At 36.9% G+C, this 26,509-nt stretch overlaps 1 protein-coding gene across 2 annotated transcripts; it reads right to left on the minus strand.

The window, feature by feature from the left end:
- Nucleotides 1–1,997: 1,997 nt before the first annotated feature.
- Nucleotides 1,998–20,701, minus strand: sh3gl1b (SH3-domain GRB2-like 1b). Of its 2 annotated transcripts, XM_030132788.1 has the most exons (10): nt 20,311–20,701; nt 14,253–14,321; nt 12,416–12,488; nt 12,179–12,322; nt 11,709–11,842; nt 10,657–10,815; nt 8,982–9,085; nt 8,684–8,817; nt 5,133–5,180; nt 1,998–2,731 (listed from the first exon to the last, which is right to left on the minus strand). In XM_030132788.1, exons 1-10 carry the CDS (start codon nt 20,353–20,355, stop codon nt 2,538–2,540), a joined length of 1,104 nt encoding a protein of 367 aa, XP_029988648.1. In that variant the 5' UTR covers nt 20,356–20,701; the 3' UTR covers nt 1,998–2,537. The 2 variants fall into 2 exon arrangements, with proteins under 2 accessions (XP_029988648.1, XP_029988647.1); XM_030132787.1 differs by lacking the exon at nt 5,133–5,180 and having other exon boundaries at nt 20,311–20,696.
- Between the last annotated feature and the right edge of the window lie 5,808 nt (nt 20,702–26,509).

Raw genomic sequence — 26,509 nt, forward strand, 5'->3', positions numbered from 1 at the left:
GGTCTGTAAGGAAAATGCTTCCAGAATAAAAGTAATGAAATTTTACCACAAGTCACTGATAAAGAAAAATCAAGTAAAAAATGCTGGTTGGCTGAACTTTCCAAGATACAGCCTTGGGTCAAAATGTGAAATTCAAGAATTAATGAGAGAATGGGTTTGACTCAAAAGGAATATTTGTCTCAGAGCTACAAGATCTACTTCAAAACACTGTCTGCACATTAGAATACATTCACTTTACAGGTTCTATTTAGTGGAAGATTTATAAAACTATTATATAAATGTACATAAACCAATATATATGTGCAATAACACTTAATCTTATACCTTGAAAACATCAGCAAACCGGCACTTTTGTCATTTATTTTCCAATTAATCTTATTAAAATACGTAACATTTAGCACATTTAATCTCTGAAGCAAATCATTTCTAAAAAATTGCAGACCAGTGTAATTTCTTCTCATTTCTTAAATAACCACCAGTTTGATAAAGAGCATACAGATTAGACTGTGACATGATTACCCATCATGCCTTGTGACTACAGTGTGGTGTTATGATCAGGTGGTCACGTCTAGGGTCAGTAATGTTATGTGTCTATAAAATGACAAATATAAATGTCGTATAAGTTTATCAAAAGATGCCACAGTAGATGCATGTAGTAAAGTCAGTACAATGAAATAGTAGAGTGAGACTTTTTATTTTGGCCAGGCTGCCCTCATAATATTAGAAAGTCTTTGTAGTGGTTTGTTCTGTTTTCATATTTACTCAGTTGAACTCAAAGATTAAGAGGACATTCATTTAACAGAACAAACGTCTGTAATTACAGCCTGATGAACTCCTGCCTCGGTGAAATATTATTGCTAATATTCACAGAGATTTACAACACTTGTCCTGTAGTTAAACTCATATCTGTTTAGAATTGGTTTGTTCTTGTGTGAAATACGTGGCTCTAAACCTGTCCGTGGTGCCAGCTCCACCCCTTCCATCTGAATGTGTCAGAAACCCCGAGTCAACAAAGTGAGTCGATAACCACCTTCATGATATCATTTGATGTGACTGTAAATGTTTGGTTTAGTCGAAGCGGGGAACAGAAACTGATCCTGGGTCTGGTGGAGCAGCTTTGTGATCCAGGCCGTGGGTCTTTCCCTCTTACAGTGTTATGTTGGATTAAAATCCATCTGCAGGCGTGCGCTGTGGCTGAATCCAGAACACGAGTCCAGCTTTGTCCTAACAGATCGAGCAAACAGCGACACACCCGTCTACTCCGCTCACGGTCGGTAAATCTAATCACAACCGTTGTGAACGATCGGAACCACAGGGTCAGACGATGTTTCAGATAAATGCACAGATGAGTTTCACATTGTCAAAGACGTAAGGGCAGACAGAAACAGGTTCACAACGCACTGAAGACAGAGCCGCCGCCAGCAGCGTTCGTCTATGCAGGCACCGCAGGGTTAACGGGATCAAATAAAGGAAGAAGCTAAATGAGGCCCACGTGAAAATATGGCTGTAACAGAGTTAGCAGTTTACAAACAGGCACACGACGCTGCTATTGCATTTCATACAGACTTTTTGGCTCTCTATCAAACAGACTAGCCAACAATCACTAAAAAAATAGCATTTGTAGTCAACAAACACACGCCTGCCTTAAGTGACAAAAAGGTGCAACGTCTGCATTTAACTTTGGGTTGGTGTGTCAAGGTGGAGCAAGTCTGTCACACACTCATCAATCTCATCTGAGGACCAAGGTGCAAATTACAACATTTCACACATATTAAGAAAGCACATCTACTCCTTAACTATGAAGCTGAGACTAAATCAAATACTGAAACAACAGAAAGGAACGACCAGTTATCACATTGTGAAGCTCCCATCCGTGGACATCTTAGACACAGAGGATTACAAATAGGCCAGAACCTGAAAATGGCCTGAATTACCAATCTGAGACTTAAGAAAGCTAATGTTTCTCTTTACAAAATATGAAACAGCACTTTTTTTTTCTCTTTTCAACCTACATTTTTAGTCATGTGGCTCTGTATGAGTTTAGATAAAAGTAATTCTTGGTTGTGCCAGCAGGTGGCATCACGAGATGAGCCATAGTCCTCGAAGGGAACAGGATTTAGAAGAGTTCAGTCATGTTAAACATTAACTCACCCAGAGGTCTCAGTTTCCAGTTTGACACAGAGGATGATACACTGTAAATGTGTCACTGAAGTCAAAAGTGTGACCAGATTTAACACTAATTCTCTTTTCATTTGTTGTGGGTTGGTTGTTAACTGTTGGATTAAAGGTAATGGCGTTCTGTGTCCATCTTGATCTGGATCCTTTTATCTTCTGGTAAAACAGGTGGAAATTCTCATCTGGAGTGCTTTTCCACAATGATGATGATGATGTTGGAGCTGAAGGTGAAATATTCTACAATCCACCCATCCCTTGGCTTCACTCTCCTCCCTCACTACTACTGTACCACTACTTCCTCTCTCTCTCTGCTCCTCCTCCTCCTCCTCTTCGTCAGTCTTCTCCTGAGCTCTACCCTGGTATTAGTGTGGCAAAGGGACGAGCACCTCTACATAGTTGAGGGGGAAGAACCCCGACTGGCCGTTCAGCATCCCCTCGTACCAGTTCTCGTCGATCTGATTGGTCAGGGTGATGATGTCGCCCTCGTGGAAGCCCAGCTCGCCCTCGTTCTCGGGGTCGAAGTCGTACAGAGCCTTACAGCTCGGCTGCTCTGGGGCTGACAAAACACAGGGATGAGAGGAATAAGATGGAGGCGGAGGGAGAAAAAGCACATTTATCCTACAATGTTACCTTTAAAGTTGGAATAAAATATTTTGGCCTTTTCTCGTGAAATGATCCTGACAATGTGAATTATTCTTGATAGTTGAAGTGTAACTGGGACTCAGTTTAAGGTCATTACTGATGCATAAAAATAAGAATAAAAAGAGGAATGTGTCTGAAAACAAAATTATTCCAACTTTATGGACAACAGTACATGAAGGATGCTCTCATGTACAGTGATAAACAGCAACAGTGTCAGTTTAAGGAAAAGGCCGTCCCACTGCACACCATAAACATCACACCTCATACATTACTTATGTATGTAGGTTAGTAATACATTAGTATGTGGCATGAAGAAATCACCTTAAACATCCTACTATATAATGCACGTTCTGTGTCCGATCGATCGATGTTGCAGCACAGGAGGGCGTTTGTATGGATTTTCTTCAGCCTTCACAGGCCCAATCGCCGCCAAACGAATAGAAACATTACCTCACTATCTACTAGGCACAATTTCATGTCTGTATTCAAATGTTGTGAGGTATTCTGGGTGATTTTAGCCTCTCTCTACTTTGAATTCTTCATCCCTGCCGCCATACTCCATTTTCGGAAGTGGTTATGCTGCCGTTGATGAAATTTCTACAGCTAGCAGATGATGCTAAAATGTCAAGGCTGCAGTTCACTACCGCTGTATGAATTTAATCATGCTTGACAGGCCAAACAAATACATGCTCTTCCCTTCATGCCTTACATGTTGGCTCAAATTAATAACTACACAATGCATGATTAAATGGTAGTTTACAAATGGATAGTGGTGGCAGACAAGTTCTACTTATCATGCTATCGTACAATGGCCCCACGGGTACAATGCCTCTAGTAGTCTTAATGTACAAACATGTCCATGGGAACTGACCTGGAGAATCTTTGACCACAAGTCACTCCTCATGACACCAGTCACATTTACAAAAAGACGATATTCCTTCTTTTCTTTAATTTACATGAATAAAGAAAATGAGTACCCACTAATATTCCTGTTCACATGCAGCTGTTCATACCCTGATTAAAAATAGGATTCTTTTACCCCATTGGTGGAAGATGTTCGACTGATTCAATCAGAGCCTCCTTTAGTTTTCAATATTCATGCAAATCCAAAAACCTGTTGACCTCTTTGATGAAGTAAATGTGTGTTTCTGTTTCCAACCAGAAATGTGACATATTCTTTTGTGAATGCATCTGGATTAGAGATGATCTTTGTCTCTAGCCTGGCTGACTGTAAACACTGAGTTTTGTGTTGCAACCAGCAGTAAAAACCCAAACGTAGATATAGTGATTGCTCTGCTTTCATGTCCTAAAACCTGAATATTATCACTATATCCCAGATACTCCATTACACTCCGTACAGAATACGCTGCTTACATGACCCATATCAAATTAACAGTGTAATAACAGTGTTCTTGTAAATGTAGTGACTGCTTCTGTTTCTACCGTTTCCTCTATTTATCTGTTGCTCTGTGACCTCACATACATCAGACGACAGTACAGCTCCACCAACAGACAAACTATCCTTTTTTGTCTCCAAACAATTTTCTCATTGTGTCACGTTAACCCTACAGGCTGCAATGGGAATGCTAGAGACAGGGAATCCACTCTTCATTGGTTTACAGCAGTAGGAAAAAAACACAATAAACACTATAAAGAAAAGGAAAAACTGAACATTTAACACATTACTTAGTAGAAATATTTATGTTTAGAAAGAGCAGTAAAAACTTAATAAAAACTGTCAACAGTACAATGTGGAGATCCACCTAATGCTGACATGGTAATTCTACTTAAAGAAAACCTCTGAAACTAAATAAAAACAAGAATGAACAAAGCAACACGAACTAAAAGAAACATAATTACAGGTGGAATCTGCTAAATTTGTCTTCCTCTTAATGATCATATTGTGCAATAGTTAATATATTTGGTAAATCATACTTGATATAACGCTTCCTTCATCGTCAAAGTAAGATGATCCACACTGTTCCTGTAAATGTGTGTGTTATATATGACTGTGGTAAATCTAATGTGACTAAGCCATCGTTGCACAGCTGTTCAGAACTTATAAGAAGTAACATAGCAGACACGATCTACAAGACAGGATGTGGATTTTATACACTGTGTGCAAAATACACATGCACCAAAAATCACTTATGTGTTGGAACTGTGGCAGGCATCTCATATCCTACTTCCTACACATCACAACGGAAACTGGACAAACACAGTGGACCATTACGAAACCACAAAAGAAAAAAAAAAAAAAAAAAAAAAAAGACAAATCACAAACGGTTCACACACACACACACAATCTGACTCACACAATCTGGGCTTCCGAAAGGACAATCTGGCCAAGTGAAATGATGGCTCTGACGATTTCAAAGGAAAGAGGAACAAGGTCAGTTGGAGAAAGGCCAGCCAAGTGACAAGGCAGGACACACACACACACACACAAGTATACCGATGTATGACACATACCCCTCCCCCTCACACAGACACACACTTCCATTTTCTCATGGTCTACAACATTGCATCTGACATTCAAACATTCATCGCAGGCCACCGTTAACAACGCCTCAACAAGACTATGGGGGAGAAAGAGCACAAAGGATGCATTTCACATATTTCTGATCTACGTCACTGATTGACTGCACATTTTGAGTAGTTATGTTGGCAACGTTGGCAGTGTATTTACATCATTTTACTTTGTCACATTAGAGCGTTTTTGTGTGTGTAGAAAACAGATGGATTCTCTGTTGTCTTTGTAACTTTTCACACATGTCTCACATTGTTCTGAGAACAGGGCAGGGTGATCTGGCTGTGATTGTATCATATGATAACATTTTGAGGTAAAATCATGAGCCATAATCCGAATCACCACGTAAGTCACCTCTTATAACATGTAGGAAAGTTACAACCAATTCATTGTACGCTTTTTTTTTTTTTTTTTTTTTTTAATTTCTGAGGACTAAGGCTGTAGCGTGATGGCTTTTTGGTAGTTGATTAAAAAGTCAATCATGTAGGACAAATTGCAATTACATAGTGGGTAATATGTAGAGGAAACCTAAAACAGCTCTGCACACTCATGTAGTAAACGCTTGTCCGTAAATTCTTAACTGTGTGCCACACATCTGTATGAGCTGCAGTGTTTTCTATTAATCATCTACAATATGACCAGTCTGCTCTAATTTGTCTGAACAGTTTCTTAAAGCACTAAAAATATTATTACACGTATCATAATAACCTCACTAACATTGTGTTTTAGGCCAAGTTTTCACACTCAGTTGAGTTTTTTATTAATAGTTTATGTGCATAATGGGAAGTGTTGTGCAAGTTACTTCCAAACTGTAATACAGTAATTCCTTACAATATTACAGTCTCAGAACTGTAATGTGTTACATGACTCCTGTATTACTTCTGAGTTACATACAGAGTTATCATAAATGGCGCATCCACAGTAGTTCAACATTTTATTTATTCAAATGAGGGGCACAGCGCTGAGGACACCGGTAAATAAATCCGCAATTGATAAAGAATTCTAATTAGTCATATAAACGTTAGGTTACCTTGTCATTGCTGATCAAAGGAATCATGCTAACTAGCTTCTTGAAAAGAGGGTTAGGGTTAGTAATGAGCATACGTCCATGTGACTAATGTACTGTCTTCTGCAATCTTTGCCCATTGGCTGAACAACAACAGGGAATAGAACTTTCCTGCCACAATTTTGATTCCTTAAGGTCTCACAGCCTTGCTTTTTTTTTTTTTTTTCATTTGAGCAATTAAATTATGGTCGAAAAGTGAGTTGTAATGCAAGCACTATCAAACATGTACTGAGTAAAATATTACTGAAAATTGATGAGTAATGCCTTACAATACTGCGTACAGCAAAACATATTTAGTTTTGAGTTTTGGGAACACTTATGTGAGATACAATAGAAAATTTCTAATTCAACAATATGGAGAGAGATTTGCTGGAAAAACCTTATTAGATTTTTCATCACTCCAGCTCAAAAAAGACACTATACCAGTTCAGCTATAGGCTGAAGACAATGTGGATGTCTCGAGACAAATCCTTTGCACATATTCTGGTTTTGTTCAATAGTGTTCCCTTTCTGGCAGGAGATCTAGAAAATTTTGCAAAAAGTATTCCAGACAAACATTCCTTTTGAGTTTGTATCATTATACTTAGGAGTTTTACCATCAGAAAATGTCTCCTGTAATGACAAATATTTACTTCAGATTTTAAGTGCTGCTTGTAGGAAAGCCATAACAAGAAAGTGGCTAAAACTAGAAAAAACCTACAGTGGAGGAGTGGATTGACATCATTTATGACATTTTTAAGATGGAAAGAATTACTTTTGCAATAAGACTACAAGGTCTATTTTTAGAAAGATGGATTAGATATGTCACACCAGTTCGACCATCATTTATCTAAGGCCATGTCTTATGTCCATTTCACCCCATTTTTCCATTTTAACCCTTTTCTATGGATGTTTTTTTTTTTTCTTTTAAGTTTTAAATATCACAAATGTGCACCCCAGCATTCCTGTTCTAGGGAGTTTAGTTCTTAATTTTGTATTGTATAAATGACATCTTTTGTATTGCTGAGGGAGGACCAATCAACCAAACATCCTTATCCGCATTGTCTGTGTCTGTGGTCACAGAGGTATCGCTGTGTGATTCAGTTGTAATTTTCTGATGAATGGATGAGAATGATGAATTGTTATTCGAATAAACATGTGAACCATGGAAAATCCTAATAAAAAGAGAATTTAAAAAAAAGTAATCCGTTACTGTAATGCATTACTTTTGTAACATATTACTCCCAACACTGATAATGGGGGATGGTAACACTTCTTGCAGATAAATGATGCTGCACTGATCCCCATCGTCTTCTTCCCAGAACGCATTAAGACATGTCTGGTAGTAACAACAGACAGTGAAGACAACAAATTACCCCTCGGTCTCATCCATGGAAAACAATCACAGCGAATTCATTTAGAAAGCACAGACAGAATGCTATGCTTCATCTGTTGTGTCGACTCTTTGCTCCCAACCAGATTATGGAAAAGCACTTAATTTGCATTTTGTTTGTTTGGGTTTATGTGACTTTTCAAAAGTTTGCCTTTAATTTGCTTGAAATGTTAAAGAAAGCTCCTGAGTTAATGCAGCTACTATCTGACGTTGTTGTTTTATTGTCATATCCTTGGTGGCAGAAAAACAACGCATTACACAAACTCCTGTAGTTCACCAAACATCTTAACCAAATTATAACAATAAACCAATTTAAATACAATGGTCTTGCTGAGTAATAGTATTAATAGGAATGTTTGGACAGCAATGTTATTACCTCCGCCAAGGAGGTTATGTTTTTGCCAGGGTTTGTTTGTTTGTCTGTTTGTTTGTTTGTCTGTCCGTTAGTGTGCAACATAACTCAAAAAGTTATGGACAGATTTGGATGAAATTTTCAGGGTTTGTTGGAAATGGGATAAGGAAGAAATGATTAAATTTTGGTGGTGATCGGGGGTGGGGGGGCCCACGGGGGGCACTGATCAGCCTTGGCGGAGGTCTGCGCTCTCCGAGTGCTTCTAGTTTATTTATGCAATCTGTACAATTCTAAGATTTTAAATTAAGATCTTCCATGATATACGAACATCACATTGTCTGGCCTTATTTGAGATCAATGCTATTTTAAGGATAAAAATTAAATAGTTCTTAATTCTTTTGTCAGGAATACAGTCTCCAATAATTCTGACATAGTGGTTAATCGTAAAAGTAAAGTAAAGGCTGAAAACACATAGGTCTCGAAAGAATTCAATGAGTATCATACCAGGTTAAGTTATTGACCTATGAAACATCTGTGGTTTCTTACCTGAGTTGCGAGATGGTGGAGGGGCAATTGAAGATGAGTATCCACCATTTGAATGGTTGTTGTCTCCATAGTCAAAGATAGGTTTGGGTTTGGGTGTGTATTCACGTCTTGGTCGAGACTGAGCGTCATTCATCCTATTCAGAAAGACATTAAGTGAGAGCCTTACATCTTAAAACCTTCATGTTGTTCACCAAATGAGGTTTTATGTCACAAACTTTCAGTGAAATGAGGCTAGACAAAGTGCTGCACAGTAAGGTGCATTGTTTTAGCGTGTGTGTGTTTGTTTTCAGAGCTGCACCTGTCTCTGAGTTTGTCAGAAAGCTCCTCCAGTACTTGAACGGCCTGTCGGTGGTACTGCAGCTGGGACTCCACCAGAGACGAGAGCTGGCTCACCTGCTCTATCTACACACACACACACACACACACACACACACACACATTACACACTTTAACCTGTGTCACCTTACTATTGTTACCTCATGAGTCATTCCAATGATTCAACACTTGTATCAGCTGGACTTAAGCTTATGTCATAAGCTTTTATTATGTTAAATACAAATACATCATAAAACACTGAAACTGGTTACATAATAGCAACTTAGCAACATGTTTACTCCACTTAACACTAACTAAAAATGAACAAACAGGGTTCCTTCAGATTACACATATGCTTTACACTACAGAGTTGAGGTTGTAATTATGTTTTAACATGAGTATCATCTTCCTAAATTTGACAAACAAATCTACAGTTTTTACTTGAGAGCAGAGCTTACTGTGATTGTAACACATATTTACAGGTGTGTACACCCATACTTACATACAGGGCAAACATGCTGTAATTCCCAAACCAACCACAATCGTGACTACATATTCAAACTACAGCTATTTACAGATATGTTACCTTTCAGTGGATATTGTGCTCAACAGGCATGTTTCTTCATTCTTCACAGCTGTAACTAATGGAGTATATGTTTGTTTTGTGGGTGTGCGTTGGGCAGTAGCCATCCAAAGCTAGAGCAGGGCTCCAGAATAGCTCTCTTTAGTGGTGCAAATAATGTTTTCATTTACATATTTGCAAAATTTGCAAGCAGATTTTTAAAACATGTTAACACTAGCTGTGATATAGTTTCCCATTATTAACTGTCTGTTGTCTATTCAAAACTCACTTCAGAATTAACAGACTTTAATGAACATCTTTATGAACAAACACCACACGTCCATAGTAATGCGGTTCCATAAATACTGAACTGCTGTTGTTTAACAGTGAAATGCTGTGGGGAGGGGACCGCTCTGCTGACCACGTACCTCTCACCGCACAGAATGTGCTTCTTAGACACACTGTGGTTTTTTAATGTTTTGATTTGGAACCCTGATGCTGTGAAAGTAAAACAGCCACACTCTGGAGTCCTGTCCAGTGAAACCTAGTCAAATGTTGACATTTTTCATGCTGTAACAATGATAATATATGAGTTAATAATTCAGGCTAAAAACAACTGCAGTCATCCTCTGAACTGTCGGTAAATATTATACATGCATATTAGGGTTGGTCACATCTTACTGATGGTTTTAATAGTGCTGTATATCTGAATTATGAACCAAGTTCATGTGGGGTACAGATAAATGAATAGTGATGTATTATATTTTAGAACAATTGAGGTACCTAACCATCTGAACCAGCAGTGAACCTGAATAAATGTGTAACAACTAAACTGTAACTGATTTATTAGCATTTTGTAATGACTTAGAAAGTGTTTACTACTTAAATATCTTCCATTTATTTCACTTACAATGGTCCCCTCACTGCTTTGTGGCACTCAATTCTGTCTTTCATGAATATTTAAGTTCTAAAAGTTCTCCTTTTTCAAATATATTTGAAAAAAGGTTTAATTTTGGAACAATATATTCAGGAAGGACAGTTTCTGACTGAAAACAGTTATGGCACTTTATGAACACATAACAGTATCTTGTCTTACGTCAGTCTCCAGAAGGTTGTACATGCTGGTCTCAGCCACTTCCTTTGACTCGTGAAACTTCTCCAAAGCCTGTCGAAGCTCCTCATCTGGTATTTTTCCCTGACGCTTCTTTTTGTAATCGTAGTCCAGGCGACGGCCTTCCAGCTTCTTTAAGTGGTGCTAAAGTGGAACAAGCGATACCTTGGTTAATTTGTTTTTCATGTGTTAGAATGTACAGAAGTTGTGTGTGTCAATCAAAATCTAAACTACTGTCTGCAGGTGACGTGCTCTTTATCCTTTGTATTTTACACATCCTCACACTGACTGATCTGTGATTGTCTTTATTCAACCAAGGCACAGATTTCAGCAGTCTTATCAGTTCACTCAGCCACACTGTGTGACACGGGTTTAATAAATCTGGGTACACAGACTGTACAGTGACGCCAACTGAATCCCAGGCTGCAATAGAAGTCAAAGTGCAAGAATAAAATATCATCAACAAATGTTATCTATCTATAAACAATAAAGCTAACTTAATGAATGCACCATTACAAAAGTGGTATTTATGTGTACAAAAATACATTTAAAAAAAATTAAATAAATCAAAATGCGATGAACTCTGGGAGAATGTGAACCCTGCTGTGACTCTTGAAAAGAAGTCCATTTGTGATACCAAATTTGCAAAGAATACTTGTAGTTAGTATTTGTTCTACTTGCATGTTGCCTTGATCAGTTTATCATTACATGCAGAATTGTTTTAGTCTGTTAGGCAGACAAAGGTCATAACAGCAGTTGGTGTCTGGTGTCTTTGGTCACAGGACCAGGATAATGGTCATCTTTCAATCCTTGTCGGACTGCAGCGTACCATCACTGTTTTTTAGCCACAACCAAAGCTGTCACTACAGTTTTCACCTTTAGAGTGGAATGGCCCAAAATTGCACATTATATCCCAGGCTTTAACTTTTGACCATGACTGGTGTATTTTTCATGGTGCAATGTAGGAAAGACAAACCATTTGCATCACATACACAACATAATTTGTTTTGCAGATACCAAAAGCGTTGTCAGATCACCTGTATCTCTCTAAGGTCCTTGTCGCACAGCCCTTGCAATGGATCAATGAAGTTTTGTTTGACATCGATGTCTAGAGAGTCTTTGACCTCTGCCAGTCTCTTCATGGCTTCTCCTACATCTACCAGTGCTCCACCTGAACCACACAAAGATAAATGACTCATTACATGAAGAGATTTATAACTCCATGCCACACTACTTAATCATGATCAGACCAGACATACACGTAAACAGGTAGGGACCAACAAAACTGCACGCAGATACACAGCACTTCAACTACAGTACTCAGAAGAGTCACTATGTAAACTGTTCCAGTGAAATTTAGGAGTATAAATCTTGAGTATTTTAAGTTTAACACACACCCACACAGCCATGCACATCCAATAACCCATAATAATAAACACTGATGTGCCTCTGCCAGGAAATTATCAGCCAAAACCACGATATGAGCACGCACAGAGGCACATCTTACCAAAGTTAGTGTCTTCTCCGAGTTCACGTCCATACTTGGCCATACACTCCCCCAGCAGTCCCTCAGCCTGAGGGTAACCCGGGTTCTTCACCTGACCACGAATCTTAGACATGGTATTTAACATGGACAGTTTGGCCCTTGAAGCTGGGGAGGAATAGAAAACGAAGGCGTCAAATGTCAGTATGAAGGATTAAATTAAGGTTTTCATAAAATGATAAAACATGGTGTTCTTCTCACCTGGATTGGGTTGCAGGTACTCTGATGTTTTGGAGATCACTTCCACTACTGCTTTACTGGTAACATCTACTTTCTACACAGTAAGAGCACATTTGGTCAGAGATGGCAGAAGTATAAGTGTTCTTTTTAGTCGAATAGAAGTACAGATTCTTGTGTAAAACAGGACTCTAATAAAAGCAGAGGTGCTGACCAACCTTCTATGCTCAAGTAAAAGTTAAAAAGTACAGGTTTTTTCTACCTTTCCTACTTGAAAATTAACTGGTACAGTAACTAAGAATGTTAAATGAGCTTTGTTGTCAAGGAAAGTTCATGATTGTATGTGATCAGTGTTTGGGCTTAATGATTAATAAAATTAGTTAACAAAAAGTAAAGATTCTGAAACACATATGCAGGTGAAAAGTTGATTTTAAAAAACTACTGGTCATTTGTAATGATAAGTGACCCTCACATTGTAGTAAAATAAAGACTTCACACCTAAGTGCAGAGAAAAATACTTTTGGATTCAGTCTCCCTTTACTGTTTGTTTTGTTCCACCTTTTTGTTGTTTTTGTGTTAACTAAGTCAGAAGTGATATGTACTGATCAATACACTGATCAGTGTGGTACTGTCCTGTCTATTTAAATTTAAATTGGTTTTAATGTTGGGAAGACACGACATAGAAAATACTGATTTATAAACAAAACAAAACATAAAGAGTTAAAAGTAAAAAAAAAAACGTACTTGGATACTTCTCTCATCTGTGCACAGTGTGAAATATTGCACTACAACCTTTAGAGGGTGTAGTGAAATCTAGTGGTAACCAATTGAATCTATTCTGGACTGAACTCTGGTCTACATTCAAACATTGTGGGGACAGTTATGCAAATGCTGAATGCCACCCGCTATAAAACAAGACGCAAGTAGTTCACTTGGAGCTACTGTAGAAAAATGGCAATATAAAACTCACTGGCCACTTTATTTGGTATAGATCAGTCACATGCAGCAACTCAAAGCATTTAATAGAATACAGTAACCTTTATTGTCATGTGTACAAGGAAATTAGGCATGTACACATGGTCAAAATTAACTGCTATAGTTCTGAGCATCAGAATGGAGAAGAAAGGTGACTGACTGACTTTGACTGATGTATGCAGAGGAGCATCTGAGTGCACAACTTGTCAAATCTTAAGGCAGATTGGCAACAGCAGACCAAAAAGAGTGCCTCTCCTGTCAGTTCAGGACTGTAAAATTCAGCTATAATTTGCATGGGCCCAAAAAAATATGCCTAGTTTGATGATTTTCTGGGCTGTGGTGAAACAGATTTGCATCATGAATGTGCCACCGGAAAAACTGCAGTTGCTGCATGATGTTATCATTTCACTGTGGACCACAACCTCTGAGGAATGTTTCAAGTATCGTCTTGAATCTACGACACAAGGACTTTAGGCAGGTCTGACAGCAAAAGGGGGTCCAACCCAGTACTAGCAAGGTGTATCTAATAAGATGGCCAGTGAGTGTAAGTGATTGGCAACCTGCTCCCATTGCATATAATAAATATAAATGAAATGAATACTCATGGAAGCATAATTATGGACGTTATATTCCATTTATGTACCGAAATCCCTCGAAATCTCATACACTGAACATTCAAGTAGTGCTGTTATTATTTCTATGTTAAAGCGTCACACACTTATTTTACTCTGAAAACTGAGGAGCATTTTTTGTCATCCATTGTCATACGAGGCAATGGAATAAGGTGGAAAGATGAAGAATGAATGTTGTGCCAGGACAGCGATATGTTTACAGCTTTGGCCAAGCATGTTGTTCTTTTAAGACCACACAAAGATGCCTGTCTTACCCGCTCCAGGTCTCTGAAGTCATCGTCTAGTTTAGTTCCTTCTGCGCCACCGACTTTCTCACTTACCATCTAGAGCCAAACAGAGAGAGAGGAAAACTAAGGCAAGAAACACACAACAAATTAAAGCCATGCTGCTCGTAAGGTTTTCATTTGAGCAGGAAAAAAAATTTGGGGTGATAGTGATGTGATTTGCACTTCCACACTCTGAGACCCAAGGCTGCAATGATGACGAGGCTATTTCTCTCGCAGAGCAGTACATAACAGTATGGCATCTGTTGTACTCATTCTACCTTTGAGTTTACTTACTCCTCCAGAGGCTTGCATATCAGCTAGATCACCTACATTTTCTGCTTTGACAACACTGCAGTCACACACAGAAAAACAACATGAATGGTGTTATGTAATCCACTTTGTACTGAGCAAGATGAAACAGTATTAGACCAGTGTGAATCACTATTTCTAAGTGAGCAAAAACAAAATGCAAAGTGGGCTAAAATATGTCAATTCAAAACACATGTATTTCCATTTTAGATGTTGCAATGTGTTTTAGGTGGCAGATAATTGTCTAAGAAATGGAAAACAGTCTTCTGTGTAGCTATGTGACTGTGCGGTACAACTATTTTAGACTCATGATTGCCAAATTTCATGTTTTCTGAAAACTGTTTATGCACAAACCAATGGATCACAGAAGACTGGAATTTAATTTAACTTATTCTGGCTTTGTAATGAATCCGTACAGCTGTAAGGTCCAGTCAATTAAAATCCTTTCCCTGCTGCGTTCATGAGCTGTGCAGGCACACATCTGAGTTTGTCCAAGTGGAACAAGTAGAAAACAACCAGCTCCAAGGGTAAAATAATAATCATCATGTCCAAACGCATTGAGAAGCTTCTAGATCCACTGTGCAGAACAATAAGACGGCACATGGAGAGTTTTTGTCTTTTCTTTTTTTCATGATTTATGCCACAACTCGTGCCTGTGTTCACTAATAAACCAAATTCACGCAATGCAAGCTAAATGTTTTCATGGTAATAAATGTTTCACACGTGTACTTTCACTACGACAGAGTAGTTGCGACAACCTCAGTATTTACCTTTAATTATTTCCAAACACAATTTTCACCGCAGCAGTTTAATGAGGCTGGGTATGAAATTTAATTTGGGAATTAACTTATAAAGAACTGCAATTAAAGATAAGTTATTTTCTATTCATATTAGGAGTAATTTATAGCTTCTTTCTACACATACAGTACACCTAAGCAAAAGAGGAGCCAAAAGTTGCATTTGTAGCTTTGTAAGCAAACACTGAACAGAGCAGAATGGACATATATAATAACTCAAATAAACAAAGCCTATATTTTGTGCAATTATACACATTAATTACAGATAATGACAAAGGTTTAGTGCCTTCAGATGAAAGATGAACAACATTTCTGTTAGATTTATCCAGGTGTTTTTACACATATAGAAACAGTTATTGGGATTAGTTGAAGCAACTGCAATAAAGTGATGAAATTAAGAGCAACATTGTAAGTAAGCATAGCAAGAAAGGTTGTGATGAAGCGATGCATTAGCAGTCTTGAATTTTAATCTAGTTTTAGCTTTCCTCTGGTTGGATACAGGGCCGAGGCAGGCTTGTACATTTACTTTGCTTAAACACAAGTATCCGTGACAGCGCAGTAGCAGTCTGAGTCATTTCCTTTGTGACCTAACCTGCAGTTGGGAGTTTTTTGCAATAACAAAACATTAAAAGACTGTTGAAAAATGTATGGAGTATTATAAAGTGTGAGCCAAGTTCAATATGCAGTCAAAACAGTTGAAATTAGAGCTTCAAGTACAGCATGTAGACTACATTTTTTTTTAGAGAATTGCTTACATTTCCACAAGGATTCTACATATACTTCTGTCAATCTGAAACTGATTGAAAAGGAGTTTTGTCTTGTATCTTCACATTCTAATGCTGACTCTTTGGTGTATGTGGAAAACACATAAAAGGGGCCTTGGGGGATTCAGGTCACAAGTACAGATACAACACTTCTATTTCACTTCCTGCCTCTGAACACAGATAAGAGCACAGACTAAACTCTTATAGTTCTTGATATTCTGTTTGTTTGGTCTCGTTGCTTTGCCTAATAAAACCTTGAGGCAGATCATAACTAATCCAACTGTGATTTAGTAGAATCGTGTCACATCGTCTTTGTCTTTTTAGAAGTGATATGCAGCAACAATCTGCAAAACTCCAAGTGTGAGTTTTCCCTCTGCTAATGAAAACACAGAGTTCCCATCAGTGTAACATTTTATTTACAAATTCAAAATGATCAGTGCAGTGGAGTCCAAAAACATCCACATAAAGTTAGCACCGGGAAGTTTTGGTGTAAACAAAGCATGCAGCTACACACTGGGATCAGCCTTAAACAGATGTCTCTTTCATCATAATGACTAGGTATTAGACAAATGCTAGTGTTTAATCTCTAAGCCTAGTTTAAATCTTTTGTTTAACTTTAGATAACTCCAAGGCTGTAAAGAATACAACGGCCTTGATACTAAATGAGAGCTAAAAGAAGCAGGGTTAAGTCACAATCAAATGAAGATATGTACTGTTTCATCAAGAGCAAATGAAAATCAGCTGGTCAGCAGTTAAGAATAACATTTATATTCCGACGACTACTTTTCTCACACAACTAACTTGTCTCTTAGTTACAGCATTCATTTGGCATGCTATTTATGTTGTCATAAGAGAAGACAAAGAAAACTTGCTTCCCAGAAATGGCTTTCTGTCAGAAGAAAATTCAGAAGGGCAAAATTTACAATGACACTTGAAAACTAGGTCACAGCTGTTTGTGAGTGTGATCAAAGCAAGTTTTCACCGAAGTATCTGACCAAATGACCTTTTAAAAAGGGATCTGATAAAAAGGTGAACGTGCATTTTAGCAGCTTTTGATTGTACATACACAGCTGAGCCATAACATTCTGACCACTAACAGTAGAAGGGGTAATAATAATGTTTATTTCATTACAGTGGTTCCTTTCACTAGGTTGGATATATTAGGCAGCAAGTGAACATTTAGTTCTTGAAGCAGTAAAATGAGCAACATAAGGAACTGAGTGTCTTTGACAACAGCTATATTGTAACGGTGATGACTGGGTCAGATCTTGTGGGGGGTTCCTGGTCTGCAGTGGTTAGTACAGACCAAAAGTACAGACTAAGGACATCTCAATCTCAGGACCATTGAGCCTCTACGGGAGGTGTTGGAAAAATAAATCCAATCCATGGAGGTCCACCTCTCTTCCTCCAGGATTTGGCTGTTGGTCCAGATACCACAGCACACCTTCAGAGGTCTGGTGGAGTCTAAGTCTTGGGTCAGAGCTGTTTTGTGGAAAAAGGGGAACCTACACAATATTAGACAATGGTCTGCTCTTATAGATGCTGGATTGGTTGAGATCCAGTTGTTGGTTAGTACCTACCTCTTCTGGTTGGTACTAACCACTTTACATTGAGAATGAACAACAAGATCTGAAGATGCTCTGATGCAATGAATTGACCAGTAGAATTTCTCCCTTGTCAAAGCAGCTCAAATACCTATCCTTGCCCATTTTGCTGTTTCTAACACATTGATTTTGAGGGCTACACGTTCATTTGCAGCTGAATATATCTCACTCACTGGCAAGTCCAATTGTAAAGAAATAATCTAAATTAACACCACTTTGCCTGTCAGTGGTCAGAATGTTATGGCTGATTGGTGTAAGTACTATACATTACAATGAGCCTTAGCCTAGGTTTACTCAGACTATCATCTCATCTGTTATTCATGACTTTACTGAAGTGATGTGCCTTGTTTCTCTATTGAGTGTTTCCAGTAAACAAGTTATCTTAAACTAGAGCAGCAGTGATTAATCAATTATTTATAATTTGTCAACTATCAAATTAATAGCCAACTATTTTTGATAAACAACTAATCAGTTTCAGTATAAAACAACTAGGCTACTTTAAATTCTCTGATTCCAGCTTCTTCAATGTGGATATTTTTTGTTTTCAAAATTCCTACAGCACAATAAATTTTAGGAAAAATTGGTCAACATTTTTCTTCATTTTCTGACTATTTAAAAATCCACACAAATAATGGAATAATCTGGAAAATAAGTACCAGATTAATTGACAGTGATGATGATTAGATGCAACCCTTTCTCAAAACTACCATAATCCTCATTTATAGACGTGCCAGCTAATCACCAACCAGTAAAAATGTATCATTAACCAAATTAGCTGGACATGTAATCTGTTGCCATCAGCCTTTCACATGCACCTCTATTAATATTCAGAAAATGTATGGTAACTTCCCAGTTTGGCATTTCTGTGGCTGAGTGATTATTACACGATGATTCATTCCTGTAACTGAGAATCGACCCAAGATGTTTTTCTCATGTACATCAAATAGCCACACAAATGGACATGACAGTTGGACAACATGGTGCCCTTTTACTTCAAGGTGTACAATGAAGTGCTTGAGAACCAATGGAGTTGCAAATAAATCTAAGCAATAATAAAAGACAAAGCTATACTTATTGTTGAAAATATTTCGTGATATATAGCAAGAATGTCCCTTTCTATTGTCAAGCAGTTGGTCTGATATTTTTTTTTTTTTTTTACGAAAAGAACAAGGGTTAAGTCATAACATCTTTTTTTTTTTTTCAAATCATGTCAATTCAGTGTGAAATTACAAGCACCAATATTCAGTGTAAGAGGTATTCCCAGAAAAACAAACAGGGAAAGAGAGATAGTACAAGAGAAAAAAACAAGGACGTGTGCACAATGTCTATGTCAGAGCCAACTTCCTGCATGCCTTGAGAGGAGAAAATCTGAGCTATGTCAAGAGTTATTGACTCTCATGGAGTTTTGGCAAGAAAAGCTACTGCAATGCAGTCAAATCAAGGGAAAGCACACACTTTCCATCTCCTTCTCTGCAGCATTCCTCAGGTCACTTCCTCATGCGCTTCACCTTCCTCAGCACCTTCACTGTTCATGTTCATTAGAGTCAACACCAAAAGCCTGAACATGACAGTTTCAAAATCTTTTTTTTCCTCTCCTGCAACCAGGGATCTGTCTGTTCCTGACAGGAAGCTGGGGCACAAACCAAATGTCTTTCCTGCTTAGATCAGCAGGGGTAGGAGGAAAAAAAGAAAAAAAAAAAAAAAGCCTGAAAAATCTTTTTACCCATCCCCGCCCAGGACTGAGAGCTTAAATTAAAAACATTCACACTTCTTTAGGACACAGTTCTGCAGAGTGAAACGTTTGCATTTCATAGATGAGCAGTGACATTTCTAGTACAATATTAGTAAGGCTTTCGCCTCAAGTACTGACTGTTTTGGTGCACTACACTAAAGATTAACTAAAGCCAACACAACCAGAAAATAGGTAACTGGCTCTTCTCCAGTCACAAGGGAATGCGCTGCTTTCATTCTCAAATGAAACAGCCTGGTCTATAAAAAAAATGCGCACTTTGACTGGAATTCCAAAAACGAATCCATCCTTAAACTCATCCGTAGGATTGGACTCGATTGTTCTGTTTTCCCCATTTTTTTCTTTGTTAATTTAGGAGATCAGACTTGCACAGCGGGAGTGCCATTGGCAAACACAGCTGAATATTTATCGCAGGTTGTGTACTTCTTGAACCTGAGGAGTTACTCTACTGGTTGTGATAACTCAAAACAAACACAAATCACGGTGCTTGGATATTTGGTAATACATGATGAACATCTGCAGCGTTCAAACGTAACATGGCTAAAGATAAAGCCAGAAAAGTACAGTGAAACTAAGAAAAACACCCAGTACTTTTAACATTAGCAGCTGGAAAAGAACACAGAGTGCTAACTAAAAATAACACTGACATTTCAAACACTGACACAAAGGTTTCTCTCGTTAGCTTCCTGCTGTCAGCAAACATTAACATTAGCCTAACTAACATTAGCTAACTGTATACCGTTAGCTCTTGATGCTAACTAAGGCTAGCTGCTAACTAACGATACATGACAGTTGCTAGCAAAAAACATAAGTTTCCCAAACCTGACTGGCTTTATAAAACTGTTTCTTCAGGCCCGCTACAGACATCTTGAACCCCGAGCGTCTTCAGTCTTCAAGGAAGAAATAAACAGGTAACGATGTACAACAAAACTTAGCGATTTAGTTTGTGAAAAAGGGGGCCACTGCAAAATTGTTTAGGAGGAATCATAGGACTGCACAGCCGTCACTCCAAGTCGGGACACGCCAACTGACCACGTCCACGTCGAGACTCAGTCCTCACACTGTCACAAAAGCTCACAAACTTAAGGAAAAGTGCACAGTTAAAAACAAATGAACGTATTAGCTACTCTAAAACGAGTCGCTGGTGTACGAACTACGGAAAACAAATCTGCAGTGGCCACCTAAAAAAAAAAAAAAAAAAAAATCACTTTCCCCGAGTTTACATGCAGACGCCACCGCTGTATGAGTCGTCTGTTGGTGCACACCGCCCCCTGCTGGATGGAGCTGGTACTCCTCCTGTCCTGTAGGATCACTGGGCCAGATGTTCCTCTGCTCTGACTTTAACCCTTACAAGACCTAAACAACACAAGCATCTACTGATCTAAAGTGAATAGTGACTTTAGAACAGGGGTGTCAAACTCATTTTAGTTCAGGGGCCACATACAGCCTAATATGAAATAAAGTGGGCCGGACCAGTAAAATAATGTAAATAATAGGGTAAGAACTTAGAAATAATATCAACTCCAAAGTTTTCTCTGTTTTTGAGTGAAAAAAGGAAAATTCCATAATGAAAATGTTAACATCTACGAACCGCACTTGAACATAACATGAACAAATATGAACAACCTGAAAATTCTTAAGAAAAATAAGTGTAATTTTAACAATATTACGCCTCAGTTTTATTATTTATACATGTGAATCACAACTTACAGATCACAGTGGATCTACAAATACTCAAAACATTTGATAAGAGGCAGAATATTGTTGAAATACTACGTACTTCTATTAAGACATTTCAGGTTGTTCATATTTTTTGTAAAAGGCTAGTCTGTAAATGTAAATGTTATTGTGTTATTTTACTTTTTTGACACTAAAACAAAAAGAAAAAAAATGCTTTTTTTTGTTTTTTTTTTATTTATAGGTTATTATGATGGTATTTTACTGGTTTACCACTTTAGATTGAACATCCTTGACTGTTAATATCTTCAGTGCAATTTTTGCATTTCACAAATTCTTCCCGTGGGCCAGATTGGACCCTTTGGCGGGACAGTTTTGGCCCCCGGGCTGCATGTTTGACACCTGTGCTTTAGAACCTCTAATACAGGGGTGTCAAACTCATTTTAGTTCAGGGGCCACATTCAGCTAAATTTGATCTGAAGTGGGCCGGACCAGTGAAATAATAATATATAAATAATGTCAACACCAAACTTTATGTTGAAGAGCGAAGAAAGTAACTTTACATCATGAAAAGGTTTAAATCTACACACTATCCTTTCAAACAATGTGAATAACATGAACAAACTGAAAAAATAAGTGTAATTTTAACAATATTCTGCCCCAGTTTATTATTTATACATGTACATTATAACTGACAGATCACAGTGGATCTACAAACACACAAAACACTTAGTAATAGGCAGAATATTGTTAAAATTGTACTTCTCTTAAGACAGGGATGTCAAACTCATTTCAGTTCAGGGGCCACATTCAGCCTAATTTGATCTAAAGCGGGCCAGACCATTAAAATAATAGCATAAAAACCTATAAATAATGACAACTCCAAGTTTTCCTCTTCATTTTTTGTGCAATAAAAAACATTAAATTATGAAAATATTTACATTTACAAACTATCTTTTCACAAAAAAGATGTGAATAATCAGAAAAAAATTTAATTTCTTAAGAAAAATAAGCTACATTTTAACAATATTATGCCTCAACTTATCACTTGCACATGTGCATTACACACAATGTTACAAATGCGTTTTTTATTAAATCAGGATTGTTTAAGATTAAAGAGTTAGCTGAATTAAGGACATTGCTGATTGTTTTTAGACCGAGAAATGAACTTTTGCCTGCAAATTTGCAGAGATTATTTGTTTTAGTATCAAAGGATGAAAAACATAGAAGGAGGTTTAATTTTAAACAGCAAACGTTTCAGACTAATGTAAAGCTAATGTGTATTTCTGTTGTGGGTGTCACAATGTGGAATCCTTTGGCAATGGAAGAGAAGAGCAGTACAGGTATTTTCAGTTTAAGAGGTTGTATAAGGGGAGAATAGAGAAGGTTTATAAAAACATGTAATGAAATAATTTCACTGATGGATTTTGGATTTGTTTATTCTCATGGACTATATTGTAAACTGTTTACTGCAATAGCTGTAATGGCAATTGATCTGATGTAAGTAGATGGTTTAAGAAAGGGGCAGGTATAAGTTTTCTTCATCCTGCTCCTTTCCAATCATTTAGATTGGAATGAATAAATAAATAAAATGAAATATTATTTAAATTCTTGGGTTCTGGCTTATTTTAATGTGATCTTAACTTATTTATCATTTATTTATTTATGTATTGTCCCTTGTATTATATCATTGTATCATGATGGGTTTTTTTTTTTTTTAATTATCATACTTTTAACAGGTTTTATATTGGCATTTTTAGTGGTATCTGATGACTTTTATTTATTATAGTCTGTTTTTTATCTATTTATTTCTAGTCTGTTTTAACCATGATCAGTGAGCGGCTGGGAGTATCTGTCCATGTCTTTCGTCTGTACTGTTTTTAATCTGTCCCCTGAATGTGTCTTGTGGTTTTAATGTTTTTTATGTATAATGTTTGAGATGCCCTCTCCAGACTGCAGAACAAATCTACCTACGGGTATTAATAAAGGCACCTTGAACCTTATATCATGATGATGATAAACATTATTTCAAGTACACGAAAGAACAAAGGAAAAGGAAAATCTGTGCAATATTATTATCACCCATCTAATCAGAACTTCTGATCTGTTAATGTCTGTATTCTCATTTTGTAGCTCCAGACACTAGACATGCATAGTCATATTTCTCTAAATGTTTATACCTTTTTCCTAATATAATTTTACACTTTTTTTTTTCTTGTGTCTCTATTGTTGTAAGCAGTGAGTTGACTGGTTCTGCTTGTCCACAATAATTCATTGCGTTTGTGTGTTAATCTGCAGATGACAGATAAATGAAATCTGAACATCTGGAAACACAGATTTCAACATTACACTCCAGAATACAGAAAGCAACAAGCCAAGATCAAACAAAAATGCTATACAAAATGCACAATTATTTCAGTGGAACACATTAATGGAACTTTGTGCCTGAAATGTGAGTAGGAAGAAGCTGAGTTTATCTTGTCCCACCCCAATTTTATATTGCCTGACCAATCAAGTTACATAAAATTTACAAATGACAGTGGTTGTAGATGCTCATTTTTTCACTGTCACTGATATATTTAGCTGAAAATTCACTTTTCTTCAGTTTTCTCTCTGATGTAAATTTACTCTTAGCATTTATGAACATCTACATCACAGGTGTCAAACATATGGCCTGCGAGCCAAAACCGGCCTGCCAAAGTGTCCAGTCCAGCCTGTGTTATAAATTTATGAAATGCAAAAATTACACTGACGATATTAACAATCTCGAGTGTCAAGATCATTTTACTTCAGGTCTCGCATGCAGACCAATGTGATCTCAAGTGGGTCAGACCAATAAAATACTATTATAATAACCTATAAATAATGACAACTCCACATTTTGGTCTTTTTTTAGTGCAAAAAAACAGTACAATTATATGAATATGTTTACATTTAAAAGCTAACTTTTCCCAAAAAAATGTGAATAACCTGAACAAATATGAACAACATAAAATGTCTTAGGACAAGTAAGTGTAATTTTAACAATATTCTGTATGTTATTAACCCATAAAGACCCAAACAGCCACCAGCAACCAAAACCATCTACTGATCTAAAATGCTTAATACCTGTTGATACACTAATCCTATCAATACATGTAAATAATTGGTGTAAAACGCTGTTTGTCATCTTTTCATGGTCATCAGATATGACCCATTTGGATGTTCAGAGTCTCTGTAGTTACCATGGAAACACTGTCATCTTCTACAACATTGATTCACCAGTAAAACCCATGGAGTTGGAGCAATGACAGTGGATGGACACACTGGGTTTATGTTCAGTTAATGATATATTTGATTGAAAAAGTCACGTTATCTTCAGTTTTCTCTGTTTCTGATATTATGACAATCAACTTTAATATGAGCTTTGATGCACATCTACATGATCAGTGAATGAAATGTAGGAAAATATCTGATTTTCACTGAAAAAACACAAAATACAGAGGATAATATTTTAATAAATGGTGATAAATCACTTAAGAAAGGTTAAATATAGAGAAAAATTCATTGGGAAACTGCCACAAAAGTAGCACTGGGTCTTTATAGGTTAAATGTTTTGTGTATTTATAGATTCACTGTGATCTGTAAGTTAGAGTGCACATGTGTAAATGATAAAGTGAGCCATAATATTGTAAAAATTAAAATTACTTTTCAAGACATTTCAGGTTGTTCACATTTCTAAGTAAACTTTGTAGATGTAAACATTTCCATAATGTAATTGTTCTTTTTTCAATGATATTTTACTTCAGGTCATATTGGGCTGAATGTGGCTCCTGAACGAAAAATAAGAACGAATAGATCAGGGGTATCAAACTCATGGGCTGAGTTTGATACCCCTGATCTACATGATCAGTGAAGTAAATATAAGAAAATACCTGACTTTAAGCATGCAGTGCAATGCAGAGAACAAAATGATCATAAATGGTGATAAACCACTTAGGAAAAGTCAAATGTAGAGAAAAATGTATTTGGAAGTCATCACAAAAGGGTGATCTGGAGTGTGTAGATCCAATGACTCTAGCACTTAAAAAAAAAAAAAAAAGAAGTAAATGAATAAATAATTAAACATACAGTAAATAAGAGAGTATAAGGAGTATACTGTACTTGTCATTTTTGCTTATGACAGCGCTGTAAAACTTGCCAGTATGTGTACTTTACATCAGTATGTTTTCCATTCATATACAAAGTACTGTTCAGACCAGTGGGACTATTTCTTGGTGTAACTCTTTCCTCCTTCCTATTTCATCCCATAGATCTTACATTCTTCCTATACTTTTATGTCATTCCATTCACATTGCTAAGTGTTTTTGACTTGCCCTTTATTCATTAATTTAGCCTCTAATTGAATGACATTTGCACAGACCTGCAATACACTTATTTCCCCCTTTTTTATCTGCCTCATTTCCATGATCTCCAATGTGCACAGGATGCTGCACAATACTACTATCCAAGGCCATTTGATAAATTGGGAATCACAATTGTAATGTAAAAAAAAAGTTCCCTCTCCCTGTTGTTCCATGGTTTTAAACTCATCAGTGTTGCATGTGAGTCAGATGCTATTACTAGTCTCTCTGGCCTCATGTTCAGCATCAGGTACTAACCATGGCCATCATCTTACATGCAACATGCTCAATATTTAACTTAATGCTAGTGCTGTTATATGATTTTTTTTTTTTTTTTGTATAGGTCTTTACAATCATCTCTATAAATAACAATAATGGACCAGATTTCCTGTCCTGATCCCATATAAATCTTTAAAACATGATTATTTTATTTGTATATAATGACTGTTTTGGGTTTCCTGACATGCAATGTGGCATTACTTGTTTTTGATCTGACTTTTTTAAAATAATCATAATACAAATGATTGGATTGGATTGTTATGTTATGCACATAATATACTTAAGTCAACAAAAGAAATCAGAGCCAGAGTATAAACCTATATAGAAAATATAGAAAATAAATCAACCATCCTGATCTTAAGTATTAAAATTACACAACCATTCCATTCTGTCATCATCTTTGGACATTTATATTTTTTGAATACACGTCATTAAATATAGATATGTTTGCTTCATTATAATAAAAGAAATATAGTATTGTAATAACAATAATAATAGTTAATTATGGGAATCAGGTAAGCAAGGAACAGTTTTATTTATTTATCTTATAGTCTACTCTTAACAGGGAAATGGAAGAGGACTAGTACTTTTTTGTTTTACTTTCAGAACCATTCCAAAAGGTTAAAGACTAGAGATATTATATATGCAAAGGAGGGAGGCTTACTGTGACCGGAGAGGAGTGA

This window comes from Sphaeramia orbicularis, chromosome 4, assembly GCF_902148855.1.
Source record: "Sphaeramia orbicularis chromosome 4, fSphaOr1.1, whole genome shotgun sequence".
In the NCBI taxonomy this organism is placed as follows: Eukaryota; Metazoa; Chordata; class Actinopteri; order Kurtiformes; family Apogonidae; genus Sphaeramia; species Sphaeramia orbicularis.

Coding starts and splice junctions, on each gene's coding strand:
- sh3gl1b (XM_030132788.1), bottom strand. CDS start 20,355: ATGTCTGTAGCGGGCCTGAAGAAACAGTTTTATAAAGCCAGTCAG. Junction 11,843..12,178: donor CGGAGAAGACACTAACTTTG/GTAAGATGTGCC, acceptor TGTGTGGTTCAG/GTGGAGCACTGGTAGATGTA. Junction 10,816..11,708: donor AGGACCTTAGAGAGATACAG/GTGATCTGACAA, acceptor GTTCCACTTTAG/CACCACTTAAAGAAGCTGGA.